This window comes from Macrobrachium rosenbergii, chromosome 37, assembly GCF_040412425.1.
Source record: "Macrobrachium rosenbergii isolate ZJJX-2024 chromosome 37, ASM4041242v1, whole genome shotgun sequence".
Classification (NCBI taxonomy): domain Eukaryota; kingdom Metazoa; phylum Arthropoda; class Malacostraca; order Decapoda; family Palaemonidae; genus Macrobrachium; species Macrobrachium rosenbergii.
Window position 1 is genome coordinate 6353324 of NC_089777.1, and position 25687 is coordinate 6379010.

Sequence of the window (25687 nt, forward strand, 5' to 3'; positions counted from 1 at the left end):
TTTGAGTTTATAGTCTGTTGACTCTGTCCAAAGGGTTTCCAGCTGAAGGTTCAAAGAAAGAAGGTAAGTAACTGCTCTCAGCAACTGCTTCTCCAATTCATGGGTGATGAAGTACATGGGATTCTTGTTGTTTGCACCTGTTCATTTCTAGAATTATTTTAAGAAATGTCATGTATGCAGGGCTTCCATACACAAGGAGGGCTTGTGTATGGGGTCTTGTTGCTAACCACTGGTTTCCTAAATAGCAGTAGGGCTGTCTGCTTTTAGTTAAGCATGCAGGCTTAAGTAAAAATATAAGATTTGTAATTCTTACAGACACTTCTATTTTTCCTCACTACTGGGAAAACCTTCCACTTGTATTCAATACTTTCATACACTTCAGATTCAATCCACTCCATTTAAACTTCTTCCATGAACTTCATATTGCACCAACATTATTCATAAAGTAAAACACAGTATTGTATTGAGTAAGATAAGACTGAGAGTGCTTTGTAAGAGACAAATTGTATCTACAGCAAAAGCTATTAAGTTTGCAGTGTGGAAAAATCACAAATTTTTAAAGCAATTTGTATTTCCCTAGGTATTTAAACCAGAGCCTCTTATGAAAGAGTATTCCTCAGCACAAGCTGGAATTGGCTGTTGAAACTTGGTAACGAGGTAGTTAACTGGTGGAGTTGGGTTAGTGGGGGAAACACCACTCACCTGCCATCACCAAACACTTTTCCTTTGGTATCAGGAACTAAGCAGGTGAATAAAGTAGGAGAATGATAAAAAGTCCTGGTTTGTATACCTAGGAAAAATACAAATTTAAAAATTTGTGATTTGTTCTTACAGGAATATAACCCATCACCTATCATGTAGGAGACTCACGCCATATGTGGGAAGATAATCTCAACTAACTAGCAAATTGAATCTTTACCTGTAAATACCATGCTCCTGTTCTCGATTGTGAGCAGAGGAGCAATGACCCCTACAATCTCTTATATAATTTGGCACAGGAATGCAAAATTGATATGGCCCTGAGCGAGAGAGAGGTGTTTCTGAACCCTCACTCTAAGAAAACTTTGGAGAACAAGTGCTGCTTTACAGATAGGGTAGCACATGTCAGAAGTAGCTGGTATCTGGATCAATCATAGACTGATGGCTCATCATACTTTAACCCCTCCCACTTGTTAAAAAGACAGCGGAGAGAGTCACACCTTATGAGCCAAACCTCTTAAGGTGGGACACCAGATTGTGAAGTCTATCTGTGTTGTAACCTGCCCAGCACATACTCGTCGTGATTGCTGCCTTGCAGAGGAAGGAAGAGGTGAGTGAGGGATCTAGTTGCTCACCCATTCAACCTCCAACCTTATGTCCCTATTTTGTTGAAGAGGCATTTGGAGACTACACAATTTGTTGGGCAGTCACCACAGGTCCTAAGAAGGGTCCACGAACTTATAAGCAACACCCCTAAAGTCTGGTGCTGCAAGATGCCTGCCCTCATTACCTGTTACTGAAAAGTTCTCTGAATGGCAATGGATGGCTAGGAGTCCTGGCTTCAAGAAGTCCTGATTGGACGTGTCCTTCTCACACGATGAACTATACAGACACTTGATCAATCCATGAAGCCAAGAAGCCAAAAAGAATAGTGCTCTGGACACCACATTCTTGAGCCTTTTAGTACTAGAGAGAGTCAAGCACTCTGTCTTAAGAGGTTGAATTCTCATAGAAAATGTTGTGGAACTTGCACTGGGCACAAGAGCATTTCATCTGGCTCCACTGCCAACTCTTCCCTGTGTGCCTCAGTAAGAAGTATGAATACGAGAAAAGTCCAAAGAGCCCTCTTGTTTCGGAAGTAAATGTGGAGATGCTGGTTCACAAGTATGCTCCGAGAACCCTGTCAACCGTACCTAAGGCAGGCATCACACCCACAGATGAGTGAATAATGTTGCCAACCCACAAAGAAGGAAGGCATTCACACAAAGCCTTTTGGAATTTTTTGTGAGATGGCTTTAGAGACCATTTCATTTTGTTCTTGCTACACAAGGAAGAGGAGGCAGAAGATGAGGACAAAGAGTAGAAAGAGCTTGATGAAAAGGAGGAGGAAGAAGATACACTTTTGTGCTTCTTCACCTTACTGTCTGTGGGTCATACTCATCTCAGGGAGAAGCATCAGAGGAATATGGAGGAGTACATCCAGATTTGCACTGTTGGAGAGCACAGGCTGGTCTCTTACCCTCACGAGTGTAGCCCCCTCCTGGAAGGTAGTCTGAGAGGAAGCAGTTGAAAAAATTCTGCCACATCCAAGTCAGAGTAATCCCCTTCAAAGAAACGAGAACATCGTTTGGCCTGTGTGCTGCTGACAAGCTTCTCCACTGGAAATGAGACCAGCAGCACACTCCCAGCACCAATGAAGAACAAAATGTTTACACTAAACTATGGACACAAATGCCTGAAAACACCTATGTTCTTCATCCCTGCTGTCATTTACATTTCTTGTTTAAATCCATGGTGAATGAAAAACAAACCATTTATACAACAGGAAAGATGAAAGTTTCAACTTAAGGGTCAAAGTGCAAAAGGATCTCTGAACTCTACCCCAACTGAAGAAAACGTGCTTAGTGATGGCAGGTGGGGGAGGGGGGATTTCCTCCTACTCACGACCTCCACAAGGTAACTACTGTACCTTATTACCTAGTGTCAATGACCAATTCCTGCTTGCACTGAGGAATATTCCTACGCAAAATGGTTTGTAATCCTGTAGGAACAAATGAGGTATAATATGTATGTACAGTATAACATTGAAATGATATAAAACTAGAACTAACTATTCTACAAAAATAAGTTCACAAAAAGGTTATTTGCAAATTTATTGCACCACTTTACCGAAAACTGAAGAATAACCATTTCAGTTAACCAAAACTTGCCAATAGTACACAGAAAAAAAGACAACCTAAACACTTAATATACACCCCTTTGCAGCTGTAGATACTGAAGGACCAGACAATTAGAAACTACTATCATACTGCATGTATGTCCAGACAGTGAAAAGAATTACACCATAACCAACATATCACAGGAATTTTCCTTTTATTATTTTCTACTATTTGAAAGAAGTTGTAGTTTTTGTTAGTAAAATTTAACCACATTCTAAGCATCTTATTCAGCAATTCAATCACACTCTTACCACACCATTATCCTGCGCAAAAACCTAAAATTTTTAACAGAAAATGGTATCCGAGAGTAACACTAACTTTATCTAAGGTATATCTATATCTCATACAATGAATTATTCTGTTATAGTTTTATCACTATTTATAGAATATTCATATAAAATTTAAATATAAATATAAACTTTCCATCAATTATCTGTGTGTGAAAAGTGTTAAAATTTCTGACAAACACTAATGCGGAGTCACGTCTTACAAATAACGACCATCTGAAAACTTCTAGAACTTTAACCATCTAAATGTGCAGCCTTTGGCCTGTACAAAACTTTGTGGTCACTTGCACAGTCAGTGTTCACTGATGGCATCACAATAAGCATTTTTCCCATTAACAAATGTATATTAAACATTCACATTTCCAAGATCCATCTTCAGCTGAATTTAACAAGTCACTCGAATATAAATTTCGTAGAGACCCCACCAGATTGAGGATTTTGGCACTGACCAAAAGAAATTTGGTGTTTCCATCCAGCTGATATAACACACAAGCTGATTACTCAAGTGCTTCTATAGTGGTAGTTATCACACATTTTTTAATATCTAAAGAGCAGATTTTGTCAGAGAAATCTTTTGGTATTCATCATCAACACAAAACAAACGGGAAACATCTGCATACAGCAACATACTTAGAAAGCACTAGAAAACAACAACTACACTTAAAATTCACAGTACTGTATACATATCAAAAGCATGAAGCATAACTTGAATGTTCTCTTTGAGTTTATGCAATCTACAGTGTTGCAGTAAAAAAAGACAAAGCTTCTTTCAAGAATATGGAGAATCATACTCTTGCACTAACTCTGCCAATCTTTGTCAACCTTGAAACATATACAGTATACACACATTTCATCAAAGTATATAAAAGTCAACATAGCAAATATATCACTTACCAATAACGTATTTACGACAAGTATATAAATAATAAAAGCAACATGTGCAAACAATCTCCCTACAATTACACATTAAATGATGAATTTATAAATGTCAAAAGAGACATTAAGTGCTGCTGTATACAGTACTTTCAACAATACAAAACTGGGAAGCAATTGGATATTCCATTTAAATGCAGTTAATAAGATTTCCTCTAAATGCCAGGTCACAGAATTACTTCTTATCCAGAGAAAAAAACCTATATTTTGTTATATCACATAGTAATTAGGCTTTGATCACATTTAACAATATTTTTAAACATCCTTTCATGACTAATGAATGTCAACCAATGTTAAAGAAAGATCAAATGTTACTAGGCTGAATGGATTTTTGTTGAATAATTATTTAGACAATTATTTGCATTCGCCATATTCAAAATTCTCTGGCAGACATTTCACAGGTTTTTATCCACAACTGCATTAGTTTATCCTTGGGATGCATAAACTGTCCTGCAGTCTTTAAAACAAAACCATATGATAGACAGAGGCTCACTGACAGAAAAGTATCATACTTGAATCCCAGAAAACATCTATATGTTTTATATATTAAATTATTAAAAGAAAATGGAGGTCAAGTTGTTATAGGATGAAGTACTTTGGGGAATAGTATCACAAGTCTTCAAGTCTTCTAGATTTTCCGTTTCTAGTAAATCAGCTCCACAACTATTTTAAACAACTTAGTGCCAGTGTAGTGACATCTTCATAGGGTCTTTTTCAATAAAAATTTGGATGCTGCAAGGATGATGATACACCACTTATTAAGAATGGTGTATCATCATCATTATTACAGATTAACAAGACTGCAAATAACTCACAAACTACCTTACAGCTTGGTAACTTGATGAATTACTATCCCTTACCGGTACTGGAGTTATACTTGTTCTTGGAATAAAGGCTCATCAGTACCCCCTCTACAAAGAACTGACAGTTTTAAATATTGATCACTGTGACTTTGACTTTACCTTTAAAAAACCTAACAGTGTGCATGGTTCAATTGTCATTCAGGCTTGGGTAAACAAATAGCTCGGGGATCCATATTACTGATATTCCCGGGCTGGATTTGAGTTTTTCATATTCCAGTGAATACTTGGGGATAAGTGGGTGCAAAGCCTGCAACTTGTTTTTCTTGTACAGGTACCCTTAAAACAACTGCCTCAGGTTTATCTTTTACCCCCTGGCCTTCAGTTTTGTAGCAAGAGAGTTTTATGATTAGTTCAGTGTGGCTGTACAAGAACCACCTTCCTTATCCTTAGTTTTTCTCCATATTCATTATTTTTGGAAACCACTAAACATTTACAAGAGATCAGCAATTTTCAGCCTAGATTAATATTATCCAGATGATTCTTGCTTATTATTTTGGTCTGATATTGTTACAATAAATAGAACAAATGCATAATATATATATATATAATATGCAGTCCTCAGTTATTGGCAGGCTCGGTTATCCGCAATCTGGTTTTATGGGGCTTGTCTAGCAACGAAAATCGGCAATTTTTGGCGCCGAAAATCGCCAATTTCCGCTTATCGGCTCCGATAATTGGGTATTGGCACCGATACATACCTAACAGAGGCGCCGATAACCGAAAATCGGTACTTTTCACCGCCGAAAATCACCTATTTTCGGTTATCACACTGTCAGAACAGAACCCCGCAGATAACCGAGGACTGCCTGTACAGTATATGCAATTTATATATGTGTATGTATATATATATATAATATATAAATGTCAAAGGTAACCATAACCATAATACTTTCATATTTTCAACTCAGAATTAGGCAATCAGTGTTCACTCCCACGTCCCCAAGTTAGACGATTCATCCATTCACTGAGGAAACACATACAATCCTATTATTTGCCCATAAAACCTTTGCACAACTACAAAAATAGGAATGTTTTCCATTCATATTTTGCTACATACCATACTTCTGCATTGCATCTCACAGTCTGGTCAAGAAAATAATTATTCAGATATATTTGGTATATTAACTGTGCTTAAATTATTTTCATGTCTTTTAAATCAGAATGCCTGTTTGTATCCATGCAATATTTAATTCCTCTAAATGTATATTTACAACATAGCACATTACACATTCACACACACCAAATACCTACATAGCCCACATTACTCATTCATAAATATAAAACCTGATTTTTATACGTGAATGGATTGACCCATTAGCCCAATAATCTCCATACAGTAAAACAATCCCCTTCAGAACATATTCTTCATGACAGGTGGAATACTGAACTTGCTTTCAAAGGATGCACAGTGTTCCTGTTGTTGTTGTATGCTGTATTCCAGAGGTGAAAACTATACCTTCCTTGCATATGCAGATCTCGAATGGTAATAACCTTCTACATATATGCCAGTTATTCCATGCAATAAATACTTCCTGTGTATGAAATACACAAGGTTTTACTCAGCCTGACCTGGTAAAATGTTCAAGATGATAAAGGGTACTCAATATCTTCCACCCTCACCAAGTCCAGCTATTGAACTTAATATCAGCTTTAACAGTTCTTACAAATAAACACCTTGACACTACTGACGCATGACAATTTTACACTGATGGGTCAAATCAAGTATGTGACAGTGAACTTTGTATCATTACATTCTAAGTAGAAAATCTGCCGCTTTGCTGGGAAGAATGGTTACTTGGAAAAGGAAGAATCTCAGGTGATATCTAAAGAAAAAATAACTTAATTGGATAATGCAAAGTACTACATTAGTATACAGTGTACTGTTGTTCTAATAGAGAAATAAGAAATATGAATTAAACAACATATACTATTGAATGAAGACTGTGAGGGAGATGTCTGAAATGTTTGGAAACTTTCCATTTTTCAACAATTTCAAACATTAGAAAAATTAAAATCTTTATCACATTTTCATTGATCCATAAGTTAAAATGAATAAAATCTAATTTGCAATTTTAATTTTTTTTTTTTGAGAACATCATATATAAACAACATGACAGCAAATGTCTTATCCTGAACTCCATCTTATCATATGGGAACATATGGGCCCAATTCACAGAATTTTGGCACTGTAGGTTTTACTTACCTCAGTGGGATATGAACATTTAACCTTAGCTGCAAATGGACTTTGCTCTACCACCATACTATCGGGTCCAATGAAAACAAGAGGTCTTGAATGTAATATACCAGGACACACTGTATACTTCTGCATTCTGGAACATAACATGTAGGTGGATATGTAACAAATATCCTTAAATGCAGCATTTGTGTGTGTTTAAATGTATTCAATGATTCCGTTTTATCATTAACAAAAACAAATTAAGGTAAAATGAAGACAAATTCTGACATTTTACTATTCAAAAAGAGTTTATTATGTTGTATCATTTCCTTTTTTTGAAAAGTAACATTGACAGAGACCATTTTTTGTACCACATAAAATGATACAAGGTAAGAGAAGTAATAGTATATTTATCACAAAATGATATTAGGTGGGAGGTGTTAAATATTACTGTACAAGGAAAAATACATTTTAACCCTTGTATAGAGGATGAACATACTGTACTGTACAAAACTTTTCATAAGTGACTAGATGAAAATATGTCCCTATCATAGGCAATATCAACACCATTTTAATAAGACTATGAAAAAGGGGGTTTTAACTTCCAAAATTACTGTTGTGGTAAGGAACGCTGGAAAAAGAGTGAATAAGATACAAAAATGCAACTATAAAAAAAACCAGAAAATACAAGTAATATTTAGTTTTCACTTCTGGGCATTTTTGGCTCTCAAAAGAAATTAATAAGGATATCGTGTGATGGTTTAAGAAACTGAATTCGTGAATTACTGATCCTTTGAGTCTGTTGAACTCAAGACATCAACATTATCAAATCTAATTTTTCAAACATGAAGAGCAAAAATTATGGTGTTTCCTTAAAAACAAATAAAATTTAAAAACTACTGTATATGTTTCATTTAGTAATTACTTAAAACCTACATAATTTTCTAATGGTTAGTATTCCACTTGACAATGATCAGTAAAAACTTATATCATTTGCTGATCCATCATTTCGCTTAATGTTCAGTATTGTTTACACTTTTCAAAGACATATTCCATCATAAATAAATATTTACACAAAAATGAGCTCAAATTTACTATACTTACAACTGGGCCGCAACTGAAAGAGCACTTTCACAAAATGGCACATCAACCAAAAATCTGCAATGGTTGATATACATAACTATGATCTAGTGGCTACGAACCCCAGGGCCTGGCTGTGATTATCAGTTCAACAGGCCATAAGTATGTTAAGTTCTGCTATCTTACACTATTCATGTACAATTTAAGGATTATTCATAAATTATAGTGTAAGATACAAAAAGAAACCTGACAACTCCAACCATCTTCAATGAGAACAAAATTTATAAATACCAGAGTGAAGCCAGGGGCATCGACTGGGGAAATATAGTGCTCCATAAAACTCAACACTGTAAAAGAATGCATACACTTTAAAAATGTCAATATTTAGATTTTAAACCAAAAGTATAGTTTTTGAAAAATTACCACTTGAATGAATTTTATACTAAAGATTTAATGTACCTACCAACGTTGGACTGTAATAAAAAATTTTGGCATACCCCAAGGAGATTCTTTTTCATAATGTGGCTTTTAGTTAAGTTCATTAATCCTGACATATGAGAACCTTGGGCCTTTGCAAGATCAATATTTCAGTGATATGTTGATAACATTTTCCAAGCTGACAACCATCATGTCCTCTTATGACCAACATCGACCTATCATTACCTATGTCATATAAAAGACCATTTTGCTCCTGTCAATATATAATAATCATGAATAAGGCCCGCCAGTGAAAAAAAAAAAATACAAATCCATTCACTCCTACTAAATCTTATAACTTAACAGTGATATACAATAAATATATAAAAACAAATAACAATCAGTAATAACAGGCCATCATTACTCGCATGACAGCAGATGATGCTTACGGCAACATCATACAAATACCAAGTGCAAACCTGTTTAACCATTCTTTAGGAGCAGATTTACTTTTTCAGGTAAACAGAGCAAGACAAGATGACACTATTAAGGATTAGAGAAGACTGCTGAAGATGGCTTGCATACCATGGAAGGTACATATAATGCATATATTAATTTATACAGCTTGTATAACATGTCTGATAAAGAATACAATTCCTCTCATTAAAGACAGGTAAGATCCCCTACTCCAAACTTCTACAAAGGACAATTTGAAGACCAAATTCAAGATTTTTAAATGCATGTATGCAAAGATGTGAAAATAACCAAGTCACACCAGTTATAAACTTATAAAGGATACTTCAACCCCACCAACGAGTTTAGAATCAAAACTCTGAGGGCTAGCCAGAAGGAACTGTTCTTATAAAATAAAATTAACTATATCTTATCTACTACAGGTTCGTACAAACTTTTGTGACAATTCTCTGGAAAGAGAGATTCTACCAAAAATTCCTTTAAGGGATCTGTGCCCAATATTACTTATCTGCTCTTGACTGAAATTTGGGTATTCACACAAAGTAGTATGTTTTACTGGTAAATTTGTAGTGCATTCTCTAGAGACATGTGATCTTTAGCCATCAGCAAGATTTCTCTTTTCCTCACAAATGGTAGATAAAAATGGCTTTACTTACACCTTACTCAAAATACAACCTACCCGGCACATAATTAGGACAATTCATACTGCAAAAGTTTTGAAGTATCTCAGTATCAACTTTTACTTATAAAATTTTCCCTATAAAAATGACAGCAAAATAGTCTTCCATCCAATTAAAATAAAAACATTACCCATAAAAGACAAGTAACTTACATGCCTTTGATAAACACTTGTTCTTATACAAGAATGGTTACTCTGTGTCACTGCTTCGCACATTTCCATCATGTGCTGCACAAACGTACCTACTGTGCCACAAAACATAAAACTGCATCTTATGGAGGCCAGAAGTAACATGATAAAAGAGAAACATATACACACAAAGTAACCAAAGTGTAGAGTCCAAAGCAAAATCTGCTGTAGAAAGTGACAGAAAATATTCTAGTAGCTCACAGAGACTGGGAGGTTTTCTATGTTAATAATCTAAAGAAGAATATAACAAATGCTACACAACAATGTCAAAGATTACAGAAATACAGTCCTCCAAATTGCTTGTTTCATCAACTCCTCCAATTTTGTTTGGAGTAGTCACTAGGAACACCCCAAATTGTGGTTCCTGACCTAAAACCAACTGATTTCATAGCAAACTACAAACCTGTCAACAAGCAATGTTTCAGATGCATTGATGGGCTAAGTGATGAAGAACTTGGCTATGACAATCAAAAACTAAAACTCTCAAAGGTCTTAACTATACAGAGTTTGCAATGAATCACAGGAAGGTGTTCGTAATTCCTGGGCCCTCTTGAACATCTGGGCATCTCCAAACGACCGAGCTCTCCATATCATATTCTCCTCTGAAATAATAAAAGAGACAGAATGTTAAAAGAAATCCATAAATGATTTTTCAACCACCCTTAAAAGATATATAACAAGTTCGATCAGGATACGCGGTAACATTTTTGTTGGAGATGACTGGAGATAAAGATTTATTAGTCAAGCCCAGGAGATACCTTTACAAAACTATAACTTACAAGTAAGTCAAAGATTTTATCTAATCACCTTGAGCTGGTTAGTAGTGGAACTATTCATACCCTCAGCTGGTAAGTATTCTAAAATATGCCTATCTCATATGTGACAAAGCATCCCTCTTCTTCCCAAAGACCCATTTAATCTTTTCAGATAACAATCCCATATGTTCTGTTTGCCTACCAAAGTCCTCCAGTTCGTATTCATTCTCCCATTCAATGGACTTTCAGAATACTGCCTCTAACAGTCACTTATTACTTGTCCATTTTCATCTTTTGTAACTTTTCCCCTTCAAAAACCGCTCCATCTTCCTTGGTCCACTTCACTACCTTGGATATTTTCTTCCATTACGTACTTTAATGGGATCACTGTGTATCACTGTGATTTCTGAACGTATCTTTAAATGTCGTTGATGAAAGTTCACAAAGACCAGTACTTTCAAGATTAATTTGCAGTTTATGTCCTAGTTCCAAAGAACCAAAGAATTTGAAATTCTACTAACCACCCATATTAGCAAACAACTGAATGTCTTATTAGGATCATGTCTTATTAGGATCACATAATGAGTCTGGATTTATGGATTTGACTGGATTGTCAGATTCTGAATTAAATGCCAAGCACTGGAGCTAGTTGGCCATTCATCACTAACTGGTTAGCGATTTGAAATTAGATAACCCTTAAACGCCTGTTGGACGTAGCAAACGTCGACTACAAAAAATTTCAACCTTTGGTCAACTTTGACTCTACCGAAATGGTTGAAAAACGCAATTGTAAGCTAAACTCTTACATTCTAGTAATATTCAATCATGTACCTTCATTTTGCAACAAATTGGAAGTCTCTAGCACAATATTTCGATTTATGGTGAATTTTGAAAAAACTTTTTTTATGCCCGTGCGGTAACTCAGCGAAAATTTCAGAAATTCTTTTCGTCATTTTGTCGTAATTTTTCACTGTTCTATATTAGCCGTTACATAAAGTTTTATATATGAAAATGTGCGCAATTTCAGGTACAATACAAGAGAAAATAACTCATGGTTGTAGCTTTTATCAGTTTTGAAATATTTTCATATAAATCACGATAACTGCCAAAATTTCAACCTTCAGTCAACTTTGACTTTCGGTAAAATGGTAAAAAAACACAATTGTAAGCTAAAACTCTTACATTCTAGTAATATTCAATCATTTACCTTTGCAACCAATTGGAAGTCTCTAGCACAATATTTCGATTTATGGTGAATTTTTTAAAAAACTTTTTCCTTACGTCCGCGCCAGAAATTCTTTCGTCACATTGTCGTAATTTTTGCACTGTTTTATATTAGTCGTTACATAAAGTTTTATATATGGAAATGTGCACAATTTCATGTAGAATACAACAGAAAATAACTCATGGTTGTAGCTTTTATCAGTTTTGAAATATTTTCATATAAATCACGATAACTGCCAAAATTTCAAGCTTGGTCAACTTTAACTCGACCAAAATGGTAAAAACGCAATTATAAGCTAAAACTCTTACATTCTAGTAATATTCAATCATGTACCTTCATTTTGCAACAAACTGGAAGTCTATAGCACAATATTTCGATTTATGGTGAATTTCTGAAAAAAACATTTTTTCCTTACGTCTTGCTGTGATAACTCGGCCGAACATCTCAGAAATTCTTTCGTCATGTTGTCGTAATGTTTGCATCGTTTTACATTAGTCATTACATAAACTTTTATATATGAAAATGTGTGCAATTTCATGTAGAATACAACAGAAATTAGCTCATGGTTGTAGCTTTTATCAGTTTTGAAATATTTTCACATAAATCACGATAACTACCAAAATTTCAACCTTCAGTCAACTTTAACTCGACCGAAATGGTAAAAAAACGCAATTGTAAGCTAAAACTCTTACATTCTAGTAATATTCAATTGTTTACCTTCATTTTGCAATAAATTGGAAGTCTCTAGCACAATATTTCGATTTATGGTGAATTTTTTAAAAAAACATTTTCCTTACGTATGCACGGTAACTCGGCCGAACATCTCAGAAATTCTTTCGTCTCGTTGTCGTAATATTTGCACCGTTTTATATTAGTCGATACATAAAGTTTTATATATGAAAATGTGCGCAATTTCATTTACAATACAACAAAAAATAACTCATGGTTTTAGCTTTTATCAGTTTTGAAATATTTTCATATAAATCAAGATAAATAGAAAAAATTCGACTTTCGGTCAACTTTAACTCGACCGAAATGGTCGAAAACTGCAATTGTAAGCTAAAACACTTACAGTCTAGTAATATTCAATCAATTAGCTTCATTTTTCAACAAACGGGAAGTCTCTAGCACAATATTTTGATTTATGGTGAATGAAAAAAAAAAAAAAAAAAAAAAAAAAAAAAATTTTTACGTCTGCTGCGTTATTTAATTCATGCATCATTTTGTTATAATATTTTCTCTGTGTTGCTTTGATCGTTTTAAAATTTGTTATATACCAAAATCATCGCAATTTAGTGTACAATACAACTAAAAAAAATTAAGTCATTAGCTTTAACCATTTTGCTTACAGCGCGATTTGTATACAATTATATACAAGTTTTTTTTTTTCGCTGTCATATATTCCAATATTTATATATGATAATGATATTTTTTTCATTTCTGATGGTTGCATACTAAACTTCAGGCAATGACAAAAACAATGAGCCAAAAATGAACTCTTAATCTTAAAAACTAAGCGTGCTGTGATTTTTTGAAAAAAACTTTTTTTCCGCTTCGGCGCTAACTCACCGAACGTCGCCGGCATACGGGAGACGTTTTTGTAAATAGGGCTTCGGCGTTAAAGGGATAACTGGCTTCAAGGGGCCTGATGCACTTATCAGACATCAAATACATGTGTTTTGAGTGGTTCCTTCAAATTATGTAGCACTCCCAATTTCATGTATAAATATCATGCTCAACTACAGAGAGGATTACTTTCCATTTGCTTTTAAAAGGCCTAAATCAGAATATTCTATCACAAACTCAAGTTTCCATTTCAAGATTATGCGATTTACCTAGAAACAGATACCCCACAAGTTAAGACTGCTGATTCAATGGTTCAGTCTGGCTATTGAAACATAATTTCCACTGACACAATTTGTCTCTCAAGTAGTCAAGAATAAGCACTTCAATCTAGATTCATATTCATATCTGGGTATCAAAAAATTAAATACAAATAACTAAAAATACAAGGACACTGAGTTGAGACCAAAAGCCTGAAGAGTCAGACTATAATCTCACTAATTTTGGAATGACACCATTCCCACATTGTTCTTATTTTTTATTTATCTCACATGCCCTTGTTTCCCATTTCACTTACAATTAGGTAGAGAAACTGTGCCACGAAGACTGCTGCAAATGTATTCCCATTATTTAGCAAAAGCCTTCCTTAGTACTGTCATTAAATTTTCATCAACATCAAATATGTACATTAGAAAAATCTCAATCTCTGTTCTCCTGAACTAGGAAATTCATACGTCATTTTAGCATTCCTTCAAGTTTCCAGTGATTCACCATTACAATTTCTTTAAAAACTGTGGACAGACTTTTGTACTGCATTCTGGGAGACAATGACAGGTCTCCTGGTCAACTTTTTTGTGCCTTTGAGTTTTTAGGTAAATTGCACCCTTCGGTATTGACCTTAACAAATGACTCGTGTCAAGAGATATTTTCTTACTTAGGGAGAATTACTACATGAAGAGTAGGGAAAAACAACAGAGAACCCATTCTTCCACCTCTCAAACACTCCCACATCTCCATTGTGCAGAAGAGCATATGCTTCCTGATTGTGCATTTTGTGTTGATCATCTCTGGTTGCCCATTGCTCATAATAATCCTGGTCAAATAAAATATTTTCTAACATCACCCCCAAGAAACATAAGGTATAAATGTTTCAACAGCTCTAACCTGTCTGGTGTTACACAAAGAACTTTACTATTTCTAGCGTTCACTACACATGAAACACTGTGCATTACTTGTTGCAATTATTTGATTCCTGCAAAATGTTGCTGCTCAACTTAACAAAAACCAGGAACAGATCATAACTGGTAGAGTCACAGAAGACTGATATAAAATTGGTAAAACTGGAACTTGGACAGTTAGGCATCCTCATACCTTTCACACTCCTTGACATACTGTTAACTATACAGTAATTAATGATTCAGAAAATGTGACAATATCTATACTCGCTTTTCTGCATAATAAATAGAACCAGTTTTTATCATTTCTATATCTTGACAGATGATGGTGATCATGCCTTGTTCTCTTGTAGGGATAACAGACACCTCCCAAGACCTTCACCTAATAGATATACTGCCTTAATGGTAATTATGATTTAGACCACCTTTGGCAATATCCTGCTTCACCCATCTTTCTCAAGTCAAACTTCAATAAGGAACTTTCACTTTCACCACGTTTAGTAACATGGTAGCTAAGTACTGGAATCAATGTCTCCTTTTTTGGACAATGACTTATTACAGGATAAAGCAGCAGTCCCTGGGTAATGGAAACTTACAAAACATTCTCTCTGAGGTTATGAATACCCATTCTCTGTGAGTTAAGTGCTTTTTCTCTGGAGTTTTAGAACTAGCAATATCTACTTCATTACCACTGCAGGTGCTGAAATATATTATCCTTATCTTGAATGTTATTGTTAGTTTGTGGACAAATTCTTTACTATTTCCAATCAGCATACACATGACATAATAAAGACTAAAATTAGCTAACCTTGGAAGCATAAAGTCATCCAATAAGACAAAATTTACCTTTCAATAATTTACTTAAACCTCAGTATAATGTACTTACTGTAATTCTTTTCTTTGAAGCAAGCGTTGCGTAAAGTTGACACATAATCTTCCTCTACCTGCTGTTCTAAACGGCGAATGCTTCCCTGGTACTCAGTAGAGAAGTCCGGCTTTACATAATACGACACTCCAAGTCCATTAGTAGTACGCTGAACGCTGTACTTGCTGTTAAATAAAAGTTTAATGCTTAAACCTCTTCTAATACCAAAGGTGAAATTCTTTTTTAATTCAGTTTCATTCAACAAATCCATTGATTAGAAAACATATCTTACAAGGCTGATGAAATGAAAACTTTACTGAATTATTCCAGAACCATCATGACTTTACTGAAGAGAGTAATGTACCTGTAAAGGCTAAACTCACTAAACTGCCTCACTAAACTACAAAAACACCCTCTGAAGGCTATGAGCATATTCCAGCCTTACCACTGTAAAGCTTCTCAGGCACTGGAATTTCTACATGGTATTAAAGCACCATGAGCTACAACTGGGTTTGAGGTACTGACTGGACTTGCAATTAATCAATAGTTGAAGTGTCATTAGTTTTCCTTTGTACTGAAAGTGAAACTACTTCTGGTATGTATTATCTTCTGCAGTGTGTTTCTGTTCAATACTAATGAAAAAATCAAGATTTACTGTCCCTTAAATATGATGGGTTAGGGAAAAAATTAAGGTAGATCCCCCAGTACATACTACGATCCTACAATGGTATGATATTTTATAGCTGAGTAATAAAAGGATCTGAATACCTTAGTAAGTTTGCTGTTCTGAAAAAAAAAACATTTGAAAAAGTCTTTTATCTCTATTACTGTTATTATTATTATTATTATTATTTCTTCTAAGTCATTATTTCAGACTACTTGAGTAAGCTTTTAAATTCTCCTAGACCTACAAAAAAAAGACTACAAGAAAATATATTATTATTGAGAGTGTACTATTAAAAACTTCTTCTTCCTTATCAAGCCTAAAAGATATCATTTTAAACATAAAATAAGGCAAACCTTTACTGAACTAAGGTAATTTCTAATTAAGGCTGCCTTTTGAAATTACACGACATCCATGAAAAAAAAATTAATGTCAAGAAAAGGTAATACGCTATACATACTCTCACAAGACAACTACTAAAAAATCTGAGCAGATTTGATGATAAACTTTGTTATTCAAAAGTATTTGCACATTGCTAAGGCAACCCAACACGACCCAACAATTACAGTTCAGTCAAAGGCTAACTAAAGCACACATCCATAATCTTTCTAAAAAATATATGCCAAAGGAAAATGCTAGATGCATGAGGGCACTTAAAATGAAACTAAAATAAGCTATCAAATTTATTGCGTAAGTTACAACTTGTAACAACGCTTCATGGGAACAAAGAAGAAAGGGGAACATGTGCATCTTATCAAAAATATTACCACAAAAGAAATAAAATATTGATGCAATTGAGAGAGAGAGAGAGAGAGAGAGAGAGAGAGAGAGAGAGAGAGAGAGAGAGAGAGAGAGAGAGAGAGAGAGAGAGAGAGAGAGAGAGAGAGAGAGAGACTTCAAATATGTCCAGCAATACAGTACAGGCAGTCCCCGGGTTACGATGGGTTCGGCTTACGACATTCCGAGCTTACAACCCTCTTCAAATATATTCATCAAAAATTATTTCCCAGTTTACAACACATGTTCCAGGGTTACGATGCCGATCTGACAAGAAATATGGCTCCAAAACGACAGATTGGTCAAAATTTGGAGGTTTTTTGATGAAAAACTCAACAAAAATGCAGGTTACATCGTTACCAAGACACCCAAAGGATTAAAAGTAAGGTTTTCTTATGATTTTCGAAGACTTTTTGGCTTATGATGAATTTTGGCTTATGAAGCGGTGTAAGAACGGAACCCCCAACGTAAACTGGGGATTGCCTGTACTGTACTGGCATCAACATCTGGTTTAAAGGAAGAGTTTGTGAGTGCTCAGTTTTAAATGGTTCTGACAGCACACTTATTAACAGAACTCAGAATAAAAATAATAAGCATAAAAGAAAATAAATGAAAAAAATCTACATTAAAAGTTGTCAAAACATAGCTTTTAAAATGTTAACAGTCAGTCTAATATGAAATAAAGAAACATTTCTAATACATTAATGGATACACATGAAAGACTTAACACATTACCTAACCTAAAAAGTATATTTTACAATCCTGTCTTATGTTGGAAACAAAAAATTTATATTTACAAAGCTACGAGCTCTGCTACTTTGTAGTGAATTCCAAGGAGGGAGGGAGAGAGAGAGAGAGAGAGAGAGAGAGAGAGAGAGAGAGAGAGAGAGAGAGAGAGAGAGAGAGAGAGAGTGTGTGTGTGTGTGTGTGTGTGTGTGTGTGTGTGTGTGTGTGTGTGTGTGTGTGTGTGTGTGTGTGTGTGTGTGTGTGTGTGTGTGTGTGTGTGTGTGTGTGTGTGTGTTGAAACTAACAGTTAAACCTAAACATTCTATCTGTCACATTACCAGAGTTCAAAAATATAAAAAGGCAAATAAAATGTGAACTTTCCTATACATAAATATACAGTATTACACTTTTTAATCTATAACCTATGTATCACAATAATCCTCGATGTAACTTTCAAAATGCTCACAAAACGAGCCTAAGGCACAATATTCAGAAAAAATATAACTGAGATTATACGCTCCTACTAAAAAATGGATAAAGGGCCATAATTGACTGAAATTTTTTATGGTTAATATTCATCCTCCCCTTTTATAGAATTGCTCTAATTTACCAAAGAATCTTGAGAAAGAAAATTGTAAATACACTGCAAGGTTATTCTACCTAAAGATTTTGTTTTGTTTGTAAGCAATTACGGTACCTAAATGTTCAAAATTCCAAAAGGAAAAAGCCTCACAGGCCACTAACTTGCTTCCTCAGAACAGAATATCAACATATGACTAAAAGAGAAACAAGAAAAACAAATAAAAGATGCGTAAGCATTTCATATAAATATAAAAATACATAAACATGACACAACTAAGATCAGCTACAGCAGAGGGCAAGGCACATCGAGTACAAACACAGCCTTTCTGAAAAATATGAACACCAACACTGCCAACATGACTGTTCCAGTTTTACAGGAAAGGGAATTAAAGCCTTGTGATACCTCAACAGAATGTGCCGGTATGCTGCAAAACAGCAGCACATATTATTTCTAGGAGAGCAAGCACTAAAAGCAACAGCGGTTCTGTTTTGAAGTATAATTCATGGAAAATAGTTAAAACAAGTCACAGTATCTTCTGACAATAGTCTATATTATAACTTCCAGATGCATGAGGAATTAATCCAGCATTAATCATCACTACAGATAATGTAGCCAAAGAAACAAACAGCTCTCTTCAATGTTGCCAGAAAGAATTAAAAACATGAAAACTAATCCCTGTACAAATCTAATATTATCCAGAATAAACTGAGCACAGATAAAATGACTACCAAACAGAACTCTCATTAAATGTGTTAACAAAGAACTTCATAAGCACTACTGTCTCCAGTGTTATGTGACGCAAAGGGTCTATGTGAAGTTCTGCCACATATATATCTTGTGCTTAATCTTTCACAAATCTTGACTTATCCCCAGCCTCTTCTTTCATAGTTCTCATCCAAGTAGGTCTGGGTCTTCCAATTGTTCTTGTGCCTTCAGGAGTCCAGCTGACAATGCCACATACTATTATGCCAAGGGCTGTGCAAAGGACATGTCCAAGCCATCTCCACCTCTGTTTCATCATCTCATCTACTTATGGAACTTCTGTATTTCCCATAGGCTATTTCTAACTCTATTCTGCCATCTGACTCCTAATAATCAGGGTATTGTGCTGGTGTTGCTGAAGCCAAAGGACATGCTATTAAGTTATTTATGCTTCTGGCTTTTGGTACTACTTTCAAACAAAGGAACAAGTTATGCCTGGCATAGGGCTGATGCGCACTGACTTGTCTTAAGGCATGTAAAGCACAGGTTCACTAACTTGAGAGAACCAGTACTGCATGTCATTATCCATAAACACTTGGAAAATTCAACCTCGCTAATTACTCCTTTGTCCATCTAATGTTATTTTATCCCTACGTGCATAATGTCCCCATTACTGTACCTATTGTTCTTAGATTTACTTTAAGGCCCATCGCTCTAGATACAAGATGCATGCTATTAAGTATGTTTCGTAAATCTTGTAGTGTTTTGCTGAATAAACAGTATCACCAGCATGTCCCAAGTCTGTCAAATTTCTATCATTACTCAAATCTAAACCTGTTCTTCCACCTCCATCTACTTTTTTCATTATAAAACCTACAAGAATGGCAAACAGTAAATATGAAAAAAAGTTCCCTTGTTGCACCCCACTATTCACATCCACTTCATTCACGGATAAATTTACTTAACTTTACATATTTACATGGAATGCCACAGTAATGAAGACCTTCCACACTGGTCTGTGGATGCTGTTGAATGTGTGAGACTTTTATGTATTATATGCCAATGTCTTGGGTGTTTTTAAAGCTAGCTGAAGTACCTAACTACTTTAGACACCCATGTAAATAATTTTTTCTAACTAAATTAATAATTTCAATATAAATCCAATGCTTTTACTTCATATTCTTGTGAATCCTGCAAAAATGCCTGACACTTCCACATAAAAAGTGAAACCACTCCTCTTGCCAGGTTACCTCATGAAAGTATGGTTTCCCCTGACAGCTGCGAGATGGGCCACAAAGGAAAAGTAATGGCTCCTTTGAAAAATTTAACTCTGATTTTTAAAAATTTGTCTTCTTCAGAAACCCCACCTTTCAGAATAAAAAGTGTTGTACTGCAAGGATGGAGAAATCACATATATAATGGAGGCACACTTGCTTCTAATCTTGTATGTGGCACAAGAGTCTGATGCTAAAAGTGCTACACCTAACAGGATGCCAAAGAGATGAGACATGGAGGATGATTCACCTAAAAATCTAAAAGCTTGAGTAATGTCCCTTAGATGATATATTTCAATTTAAAAAGATGAGAATAGGCAGTCCTTGGTTCTCATGTACCAATACTTTCACCCTGGCTGCCTACACTCAGGAAACATTCTTGCATGTTTTTAAGGTATTCAACTTAGCTAGATGGAAATTCTATCTTTAGAAAGCTGCTTCTTCAATTGACCTGTTGAGAAACATCTGGATTAGCCCTCTCTAAAACCCTCCATCCTAAGCAGGTAAAGCAAACTACCCTGTCTGGGCAGAGATCTCCCACTGGCTTAACCTCTGGAGAGAAATCCTTAATACAGTAGTACATCTACATTCTGATCCTTGGCCACAAATCTTTGAGTATGAGGCTAACCAAAGGAGTCTACTGTGCCCCAGTTTCTGGAACGAGTTCCACTGCTACAAAGAGTTTGGAATTCCCTCGAATCTTGAGATGGCACAGAAACTGAGGAAGATTTGTTGTCATGGCAAGGCCTTCTGGGTGAAAAACTTGATCCAAGGATTCAAAAGATGCTTGTGCCTCACTCTTCACCACATTAAGGAGGAGTCCCCTTTTGGGTGGCTTAGGGGGCACGCTGGCCTCTGAACTTCGAGGAATTATCAAATTTTAGTTATTAACAGGTTTTCAACTCTTTTATGTCTAAATAAATACAGTATATCCTGAAGTGATAATGCTAAAAAAAAAAAAATTTTTTTTAGATTGGTTTATTAACATTTTTGTTCATCACCTGAATGGCACTCTGAATGAAAAATTGCCAAAAAACTTGGTGTAAAAATGTCTGTATGACTCTACGTTTAGTTAGATGGAAGGAGTTGTACACTGTTTTGGACTGTTTTATGTGTAAATAAACACATTTTAAAGATATATTGCTAAAAAAAAAATTTTTAGATTGGTTCCTGGACAATTTTGTTCATTGCTTTTATGGCACTGTGAATGACAAATTGTGAAAACTTGTAAAAATGTCTCTATGACTCTAAGTTTGGTTAGGAGGATGGAGTTATACTGTACACTGTTTTGGCCTGTTTTATGTGTAAATAAACATATCTTGAAGATTTACTGCTCAAAAAAATATTTAGATTGGTTCACAGACAATTTTGTTCATCGCTTGTGAATGACAAATTGTAAAAATAAAGGCATGTCAAAGTGTTAACAAAATTTATTCAAAAATAATTATCACCCACTAAATTATCTCACTCTCTCTAGTGGTAGCATCAGAGAGAATATTGATTATAATACTACAGGGATAACTGGCTCCAGATATTTCTGATTGTTTCAAGATCTTGAGTCCAATAAGTTGTTTCTTTTGCTGTTTCCCAAAAAAACTTTTTTTTTTTAAAACTACATGCTTACATCTGCAAGAAGATTGAAACAAGACTTGCGTTTATTCAGTGTTACTTGTAGAATATGTGGTAAAAATCTGAAGCAAATCCCTTCGATCATAAGGTAGAAACAGTCATTTCTTTATAATGGGGCCTTATGGCATCGGCACTTCCCATAAATGCAAATTTTAGGTAGAGAGCACAGTTCTATCCATTTGATTATACTGTAAATTTCAAGGCAAATTTCTCATATGACAAAATAGTTTTAGTGCAAAAATCAGTTTTCTAACTTTCATAGTTTCATAGTTATTATAAAATAAGCAATAATTTTGTTCTTTTGCTGTTTTTTCAAAAATTACTTTTTTCAAAAATAAATTATTGTTTCTCCATGAAGACTGAATCAGTTAGTTATAAATGATTTGTTTACGAAGACTGAATCAGATTCAATGAAACTTTTACAGAGTGTAGTATAACTATGTATCTTGATTTTGTCGTCGGCAAATTCATTTTTGAGTGAAACTTTTTCTGTTGCATATTATTTTTGAGAAGTTTCAAAATGTTTTTTCAACTGCAAAAAAAAAAATGAACTTAGAAGTCAAATTTCTAAATTTCCCCTCAGAGAAATTTCATTATTAGTTGTAGAATGTGGTAAAAGTTTGAAGCAAATCCCTTCAATCATAAGGTAGAAACAGTCATTTACTTTATAATGGGGCCTTATGGTGTCAGCGCTCGCCTTAAATTTATTCATGATGGACCTTAAGTTTTTTGGAATGGTGACAAATCCTCAGCTCTACAAAGATGCCTAGGTTGAGACCTAAGGACTTAAATGATTAGGAGAGGGCAGATTTGTACCTCTTAGCCTCTGAGACAAATTTCATATTGTGGTACCTTAAGACTCCTCTCGGCTAATCAATGACACAAGAATCTATGTATTCTGAGTGGTAGAGTATAGATGCCAAATTTCTACAGGGCCTCACTAGGACCTTGACTTGATAATCTGAACACGTGAAGACTGATCATATCCAGATTTGGATGGAACTTTCTGAAGTGAGGATGACAGTAGCTTTTACCATCTAGGAAGCCTTCTTGGCACATCTTCTAGGAAGGATAGTATGGTGGAAACCATTCCAGTTGACATGAGAGTGGGACAATAAGTTTATCCACAGGTTCAACAAGTCTGTACCTTATCAGGCACCACACTTAATATGTCTGAAGGCCAGGAACACATAAATCTCCAAATTGTCCCATAAAAGCATGCTCACATCAGTCTTCCATGCTGCAGGGTCAGCATCCTCTAAACAATAGAATGCCCCCAACCCCCTTACAGTTGAATCCCATCCCTACCAGGTTTACTAAGGGAGTTCCCTAAAGCTGCCAGGTCATCACCATATTCATAAACATTTTCATGTCTTCCTTTACTGTCTAGCCATGGATCTATTCATAAAATCTTGAAAACCCAAAAGTACAGATTTGTGAAGATTTGCCCTAATCAGAGCTTCCGCACTCAAAGACGGATGGCATATCTAGTCATTCTGCAACACTTTTGATGTTTAGGGTCAAAAGGAAGAACAGCTGTGGTATTAAAATAACAGGCTTTTCCCATCCTTTGCCAGTCAATAGTTGTCTAATATCAGCCAAGATCTCTCCTGCTGCATTCACAGAAGGATGATCAAACTTGAAGGCAGCTCCACTAGACTTGGACTCTACTACACTCTGCCTTCCACTGTCTGTTGAGACTGAAAATACCACAGATTAATGACAGTGTCTCGTCTACCATAGCCTCATCTAGTTGCAGCAGTGGGGTCTGCATGATTGTCATCGTTCAAGTTCTTGGCCAAATGAACTGCCTTTTGATCATCAAAATGAGCACTCTTGACTGGCATGTCACAATCCTTAATTTCCCATGTGGTCTGAATTTTTGGTTTCTTCTCTGGGATGGTGAGAGCACTGATAATCACAATTTAAGAATACCTTGTCCTCTTGACTTTTTTTTTATGCCTTCTGATGCTTACTGGGGTGGTGGTGACATTAAATCTCACATAAACATGGGAAAAATTATCCTCTACTGGCTGGAAGCTTCTGGGATAATACATGTGCCAAAAAGACTGGTGGTAGGTCTGGAATGTTCCTTCAACTGGCAGGATTCTAAAGTAGGATATCTCACAGGTGTGTTGGCATGAGAGCACACCTGTCAGGCTCTTGTTGGTGGATCAAACCCTATCATCCTTGAAAAAGTAATGATACAATCCTCATCAATGATTATCTCAATCTTGGCCTGAACTGGAATTGGAGGGCAGAGAGTGTCTTGATGACATGGTGACAATAGAACACACTTGGAGGTGTGTGAAATGCTGGAGGCAGGGGCATGATGTGCAGTAGGATGGCAGCTACACAAAGGGGACTTGACAGAAGTGAGGCTGGGCAATGACTTAGCACAAGGAGAGTGTCTGGAGACAGAGAATGGTTGGGTACAGAAGCAGGTACAGACAATTACCCCAGTGCAGTATATCCCCACTGCCTCCACTCTGCACTACTTTGGTTTTATGCCTGCTATATCATTAATAATTATTCCATCATTATCATAAAATTTTGTGTCCACTCTTTCCTAAACAGGTTCAGGCTTACAGTGAGCTTTATTCATGCTCTTGTGTCTTGTCAACTTTCTGTCTGAATTTCAATCTGGTACAGACCTTCAACTGTGTCAATTTTCGCCATGATTTTCTGGACCTTCTTATAACATGCCTAAAACTATCATGATAGTTTAGATCACCAGAAAATCTAAATGTATACTGCAAACATCAGGAACCTAAATGAAAATTTGGAAAAAAGTTTTAGAATTCACAAACTAAGGTGCAAGAATAAAAGCCATATGCTAAGTACAGTTCTAGAACTCACACACTAGAGTGCAAGGATGCAGGGTATATTACATGCAAGACTAGACATAGCTGCAGTGAAAAGATATAAAACAATAACTCACAATCTGTGGTTATTTAGTTCTGGCCTTGAAAAAAAAATTACCTGGAATTTCATGCATTTATGTCTTCATTGTCATCACTCTCAAGCTTTCTTTTTACTTCATGGATACCTGGCTTCATATTCTTTTAGTTACTGTTGTACTAGATTAAAAAGGGTGAAACTAACATAATCTGGCTCTTTCATAAAAAAAAAATTTACTCAACCTCCTTTCTGGCAAAGCTACTGGTTATTCCAAGGGCCTTTCCCTTTACTGTGCCATACAGTATTTTCAGCAGCAACTAGTGAACTGAAGTTATGGAGCTACTGTGCTTGTGCCCCATGTAATACTTTTTTCTTATTTGTGTGAATTTACATGCATATATTTGTACATATGGATATGAATATGCTTGGTACATAAAACTACCTAAAATTCAGTAGAACCTAGCAATAACAGACCTCACTTCATTGGACTTGGTTTCTCTGGCTAGAAGTCACCTAAATGACTAAGACATGCAAGGTGATATTAATTTTATCCTATGTATTGTTATCTCGTATCCTTCACAAAAACTGTATGCCTCAGGAATTCCTGTGATCACTATAACCATCTACCATAGCAAAGCTCACAATCCATTAATACTATTGCCTGTCCACCTCTTTACAGTGCAGAACAAATTTATATTGTGTATCCTTACAAATTACTGTGTAAATAAGTATTAATCTTCCTTTTTTGAGACCAATTCGTGCACCCTTAATTGGAAATTCATGTGTTACTTGTAAAATGTTATACAGTCCAACCTCTTAAATCCAGAAACCT

At 35.4% G+C, this 25687-nt stretch overlaps 1 protein-coding gene across 1 annotated transcript in view; it reads right to left on the minus strand.

Annotated features, from left to right (window-relative positions):
* Nucleotides 1-7461: 7461 nt before the first annotated feature.
* LOC136825281 (dnaJ homolog subfamily B member 12) overlaps nucleotides 7462-25687 on the minus strand; it is an 83089-nt gene continuing 64863 nt past the window's right edge. The window contains exons 6-7 of the mRNA XM_067081360.1: nucleotides 15621-15784; nucleotides 7462-10618 (exon numbers count right to left, since the gene is read on the minus strand). Coding sequence (XP_066937461.1) covers nucleotides 10509-10618; nucleotides 15621-15784 — 274 coding nt within the window. The 3' untranslated portion in view covers nucleotides 7462-10508. The remainder of the gene's footprint in view (nucleotides 10619-15620; nucleotides 15785-25687) is intronic.